The following is a 6,724-nucleotide window of genomic DNA, read 5'->3' as shown; positions in this document are numbered from 1 at the left end:
ATATATATATTTATATATATACACAGAAGGCGTAATGGCCCAGTGGCTGTAGGATAGCAATTTCGATTCCCAGAGCGGGCGTTGTGAGTGTTTATTGAGCGAAAACACCTAAAGCTCCACGAGGCTCCGGCAGGGGGCGGGACGAACCCTGCTGTACTCTTTCACCACAACTTTCTCCCACTCTTTCTTCCTGTTTCTGTTGTACCTGTATTTCAAAGGGCCAGCCTTGTCACGCTGAATCTCCTCGAGAACTATGTTAAGGGTACATGTGTCTGTGGAGTGCTCAGCCACTTGCACGTTAATTTCACGAGCAGGCTGTTCCGTTGATCGGATCAACTGGAAGCTTCGTCGTCGTAACCGACGGGTAAGACTTTTTTTCCACACACGCGAGCTTAATTTAATTCGTCCTTAGTCGAAAGACACCTGTTGTTATGTCCTGTTTCATTTTATTGTATTTGTGTAACATTTTCCTTTTTTTTTTCGTCCTTGTTTTTGTATATATTCGCTGCTTTCTTCCAATGAATCTAATGCTCTTAGCTTAGTTTTTCCTTGGGGCTGGCCATATTGGAGCAATCTCGAGTACAATCAGCCGAAATTGCGAAGATAATCTGGTACTCGACTGAGGAAAGAAAACTTTGAATGACCCGTCCTTGTTTTCTTTGTATCGTCTATCTGGAGGTTTTGTTATCCCATTTTTGTATCACCTAACTGTCCGGATGTTTTGCGTTCTTGTCCCATTTTGTATTTATATATATATAGTGTAATTAAAACAATATTTTCAATATAAGGAGGAAAAGAGTTTTATTCTATGTATTTACATGTATGGAAATAAAATTAGGAAAATAGTCAGCACATAGATATATTAGTGTGCGTATTCATAAGGTAAGATTCACATATATAGTACAAGTGAAAAGGAAATATAGAGAAAAAAAATGATAACATTCTTGTTTGAGTCTTTTGTATAGAAAAAGGTTTCACTGTATACATTTTTGTAGTGTTGCAGCTAAAGGAAGTCTTGAATTAGAAGAAAAGTTCATATTTAAATGACCAGGATCCAATTTACATAGATATTCAGCTGAGTTGGGTAATGTTTCCATGTTTAAAACCATGTATGGATTTTATACACACACCATAGACGCGCGCATATAATTTAGTAGTAATCCCGTATCGTAAAAATTGGCGACTGCTTTGTCCATGATAGAAAATGGCGAATCCATGCAAAACAATGGAAGAAATCGTTGAAATCACTCATAAATTTTACTATCTAATGTCTATACGTTTTATTTAAAAGAAAAATATTACAGCATTTCATGAATGTGATTACAATAATTCGAATATATAATTTAAAATATTTTGTTGGGCGTTGCCGCGGCCGTATGGTAAGGAAGTTTGTTTTGTAACTACATGGTTCCGAGTTCGATCTTAAAGCATTATATCTTGGACGAGTATCTTCTACCATATCCTCGGTGTCACTTTTGGAGTGAACTCGAGGATATATAATAGACAGAAGCGGTGAGAGGAGTAACACAGAGGAAGTGAGAGAGAAAGAGAGGGAGAGACAGTAGATACATAGATCGAAAGAAAAGTTGATACATAGACACATTGTTAAATCAAAGACAACTATAGCAACAACAACAATAATAATATTAATGAGAAGAATAATAAAAATATTCTATAAAATGTTTATAGTTCATCTTTGGAAGGCATACGTTTTAACATGTTAACTACGGCCACTTGATACGATTCCGGATTCTGTTCATTGATTGCCTCTTCATTCGGTTCAAACTCAATGCTGTAAAATGTACCATTGACGAAATTTTGGTTCGTTTCAAATCCTGGGGCTTGATATGATTCTCTAGAAATTTTAAATTCCAGGTGGTGTACCTGAAAAGAAAAGGAAGAAAGAATGGAACAGTTGTTAAAATAGATTAAAAAACTGAAATATGGATATGATTGTGTTTTTTTTTTTTATATTTCGTTTATCAATAAATAACTCGATGCTTGATTTACTGTTTTGAGAAAATGTAGGAACAAACAAAAAGTTACATTTCACACAAAGTATACAACGTAAACGTAAGGGACTTCGTAAGTATATATGTATTGAATGCTATATATATATATATACTAATAAGTTTTCTACAACCATATATCTCGAATGCTAATCCAACAGTAAATAATAGCTCAAAATATATAGGATTAAAAATCATCCCTTTGACGGAAAAGAAAACCCATCAAAATATAAGATACCTGTCAGACTCGGTCTGCACATATACGTAAACTACACAGGCTGGGCTACAATAGATGCGTGGTTCGAGCTCCAAAGGTAGCTTTCTGTCTTTTTTCATTCAAGGGTTTTTTAAACCCTATGTTATGCGCTGTTATTTGCCGACCAATTCTTCTCATCAATTCCTGTAGGTAGAGTATTGACTTTTTCAGAATATAATCTCCCTTTTCATTCTGCAGTTCCAAGTCAATCAGTTTCACATTCTCACACCCACACTCTCCTGTATTATTCTCACTCACTCACTCACTTGCTCGCTCACTAATTTTTCTCTTATTAAATATAACGAACCCGCTTTTCTTCCCTCACTTAAAATCTGCCTTCACTTCGCTTCTTCATCAGGCACTTCGTTATCAGACTAATTTCTTTCTTACTCTCTTCTCCCTATATTTGTTTACTCTCACTCACTCATTCGCTTACTCTTTATATCTCTGTTATTTTATCAAATTACCTCCCTATTACATTATCTCTCAATTGTAGAGCTTTATCTTTCTTTTTTCCAACTCCTCATTTATCATTTACTCCTGCTATTTATTCCACTCTAAGTCTGTTATTCCTCTTTATACTTCATTATCTGCTCGACTATAAGCTGACAATTTTTTTTCTCTCTTTCTCTCTTTGTCTTTCACTGCTGCTCTATCTACTCTCTCTATTTATCTCTCTATCTAGCTGTCTGACTGTCCGTCCGTGTAATCTACCTATCCTTATAATACTTTTCCCTTCTCTTTCCAACCTCTTCCCTCACAGCTTCCGCTTTCTACTTCTAAGTTCCTAAAGTGTGCAGGAAAGTGTTTGACTCTAGCAACGAGTTAAACAAGGACGTGTGATTTAGCCTTAATATAAATAATTTAAATCTAGTGTTTGAATTATTCAAATACTTACCTTCAAACTATCATCGAAGTCCCCAGGAAGTACTAACAAGTTGATGTCAAGTACAGTCTGGTTAGTTAAAATTTCATCGGCATCTGCAGTAGAAACAATATTGGCAAAATCTTGTAATTCCAGTCCAAAATGTTGTAATATGTCTTCTTTTTTCACTAAATCCTGCTGATATCTGTTTTGTAGTCTTTCAGCCTTAAAAACAATAAATAACAACAACATGAACAACAACAATAACAATAATAATGATGGTTTTAAATTTTGGCATATGGTCAACAATTTTAGGGGAGTGGTTAAGTTGATCACATCGGCTCAAGTGCTCAAGTAGTACTTATTTTATCGATCTCAAAAGGATGAAATACAAAACCAACCTCGACGGAATTTCAACTCGGACTGTAAAGAATCGCAAGAAACGCTGCTAAGCATTTTGTCTCAAGCGCCAACAATTTTACAAGCTTGCCACCTTGATAATAGTAACAATGATTTTTTTCTTAATTTAGGCAAAAGGACAGCAATTTTACAGGGATTAAAGTCAAGTTTGAACTTTGAACTCAGAATACAACGATTTGGAAAAAATGCCAAAAAAGAAAAGAAAAAAAGCGTTTTTCCTACACTTTAACGATTTAGATGGCCAGCTTCTTATACAACAAATAATCCTATCAACTATAGGCACAAGATCTGAAATTTCATGGGAAAGAAGGGGGTTAGTCAATTATATCGTACAAGTGTTCAACTGGTACTTATTTTATCGACCTTGTAAGGATGAAAGGTAAAGTTGACCTCAGTAAAGTTAACAACAGAAGAATAAACAACTCGGATGTTTTCAATTATTTTCGTGAAATGAACTTACCATTTTGTCAGCACTTATAAAATCAATGCTTATTTGTTGTATTTCAGTTCTGTTAGCGACTTGGAGAAGCCCCGAATGTTTCATTTGGTAAATGAAATCTTTTATATGAATTGGATTTTCTTCGCTGTAGCCCTGAAGAATATTCTTGCATGTAACCATCATCACCTAAAATTAAAGAAAGGAGGAATATTAAAAAAATACAAAAACAATTATTGAATTAAATAGCGAGAAGGATTTACATATTTACTCTTAATCTACGCAAGTAGATTTGCACGTGAAAATGATAATTGCTGTTGTATTTAGTTTTCGTTTTGATTCTCGTTGTTTTACGCATCAGCAAATAATTTCTTTGCTGGTTTAGAAACCCAGGGATAACTTTGACTGAAAAGATACAATTTATATCGAAACAACGACGTCTCAAAGTCCACCCCACCACTGAATCGAGTGTTTTGTCAACATATATTACCTGAAGGGAGAAGTTATTCTCTGATGGCGAAATGCAACAGCGATTAACATATTTGTGTTTAAATCTGCTGGAACGGGTTCAGAATGATCATGCGCATCATCTCAACTTTGATTCGTTTTCAACAAAGTTAAGTTGTTAGAATACTCTCAGTTTCTCCGGGGTATTTTGTTTATTAATATACTGTTTTTCATTGCGATTCGCTTTGTCCTCCCTCTCACTCTCTCACACAGATACTTATTATTATTATTATTATTATTATTATTATTATTATTATTATTATTATTATCATTATTATTATTATTATCATACGAAATACAAACCTGTACATAATGACCCATCATTATGAAGTTTTCTTTGTCTAACTTCCCATAACTGACTGCCAAACTACTGTTGTAAGGAACTGTACCAGATTTTACTATATTTTGAGCACCTTGATCCAAAAAAAGTTGCCTCCCTTTTTGAATAACATCTTTGATGGGTCCAACTGTGAAAAATGACATGCCTGTATCTAAAGAATGAAACAAAAATTTCACAATGTACAAAGTAGGATAAAAGAATCATATGTAAATTGATTCATTACAAATGGCTAAATGGTACAAGAAAAATAAATCGGTTAGCTGGTAGAATCGTTAGCATGTCGGACAAAATGCATTGAAGATGGCGACGAAAAGCGGGAGTGAGGAAGGAAGGTGGTACAGCAATTTGCATGAGGACTTCCCTGTCCTCCCCACCATGATTGGCAATAGACATCAGGATGAGAAGAAGAAGAAGAAGATGATGATGATGATGATGATGAAGTGGAGAGTCAAGAAAAGAAGAAAGAAGATGAAAAGCAGAAAGAAGGTGAGAGGAAGGAAGGAGTGAAGTCTTCCTCCCTACATAGAAAGTGTAGTAGCACGAAGAATAACATTGAAAGCAACTGCTACGAAGAGTCTAACAAAAATAGAGTTAGCGGCGGGAAAGAGACACGGCAGCTAAGGAATTAGTTAACATCTCATTGGAGAACAAAATAGAAAAACTAAACAAGGCAGCAAAATATATGAAAATGAATGGAAGGAAGGTAGAACTGACGCCTCCAAGCGACATGCTTGAACCAACAGCCAAACGGACAGTTGTCTACAGGTGTGTGAACACAAAGAAAAGGAAACTCGAAAATTCTAAGCGTGACCAGGTGGAAAAAGCCTTGAAAGACAGGGTATCCACCACATTGCGAGGCAGTACGGCGGAATAGAGGTCCTCTTTAAAATCGAGGGACAGAGCTCGGTGACCACGTGACGCACCGATGAAATCGTTCTCTTCCCAACGTACATGGGAAGAAGGACGGTGCGAATTATGGGACCTGGTGTCCCACCGGGCCTGGATTTATGGTGGATTCTCGCCTGTATTTGTACGGACGGGGGAGAGAATCTCCTGGATGTTAAAAAATCGAGGAAGGAGAATTGGGTTGGGACTACCTTGGAAGTTATTCTCCACGTGAAGCCAGAGCAGTTAGAGAAAGTCCCAGACCTGATTTCCCTATCGAATGGAGTAGAACTAAGGGTGAACATGGCGGGCAGAAGGCCGAGGTGCCACGATTGTGGTTCAACGGGACACTTACGATGGGTGATGCGTAGACTTGCGCTATCCCCAGCAGAACTATATACGATAACCTCCACCTCACGCGATACATTATAGAGAGAGTTAGTAAAGAACCTTTCATGGGTGGGCCCCTGACCCATTTGTATCAATCGAAAGTTTTTGATAGGGTCGACCATCTGTATTTGGAGGCTGTTTTCAGAGGCTGGATCGCTCCAATGTACAGCGACATCTGTTCGGTGGTCAAAGTAAATAGCCATCTCTCGGAATCGTTTAGTATCGCACGTTCGGTCCATCAAGGATGCCCACTCTGACCGCTTCTCTACATACTGGCACTCGAGCCATTATTTTGGAAGCTGGAGGTTTCGAGGGGCATCCTGCGTGAACTGGGATGCAGAGGGTTTATGTCAGGGTATACGGACGACGTCACCGTGATAGTGTCGGACATCGCGGAAGTCGAGATGGTCGACACTACCCTAAGGGAATACGAAGCGGTGACAGGAGCAATGATCAACTAGGAGAAGTCAGTGGGCCTGTAGCTCGGCACCAGGAGAGGCAGGCCCATGCCAACCGACAGCTTGGTGGGGCGCTGGACGGAAGGACCTGTTAAGTTGCTCGGGGTCTGGTTCAGTCCAGATCTCCAAGTGGACAAGAACTGGGGCGAGGTGACAGA

The 6,724-nt window shown here is 37.8% G+C and overlaps 1 protein-coding gene across 1 annotated transcript in view; it reads right to left on the bottom strand.

Moving 5' to 3' along the window:
* Positions 1-784: 784 nt before the first annotated feature.
* Positions 785-6,724, bottom strand: part of LOC106883826 (uncharacterized) — an 8,307-nt gene continuing 2,367 nt past the window's right edge. Inside the window, exons 2-5 of the mRNA XM_014934966.2 lie at positions 4,797-4,984; positions 4,011-4,175; positions 3,164-3,355; positions 785-1,884 (exon numbers count right to left, since the gene is read on the bottom strand). Coding sequence (XP_014790452.1) covers positions 1,684-1,884; positions 3,164-3,355; positions 4,011-4,175; positions 4,797-4,984 — 746 coding nt within the window. The 3' untranslated portion in view covers positions 785-1,683. The remainder of the gene's footprint in view (positions 1,885-3,163; positions 3,356-4,010; positions 4,176-4,796; positions 4,985-6,724) is intronic.

This window comes from Octopus bimaculoides, chromosome 6, assembly GCF_001194135.2.
Source record: "Octopus bimaculoides isolate UCB-OBI-ISO-001 chromosome 6, ASM119413v2, whole genome shotgun sequence".
Taxonomy (NCBI): Eukaryota; Metazoa; Mollusca; class Cephalopoda; order Octopoda; family Octopodidae; genus Octopus; species Octopus bimaculoides.
Note: the sequence above shows the minus strand (reverse complement) of the source record. Positions and strands in the feature narration are given on the sequence as shown.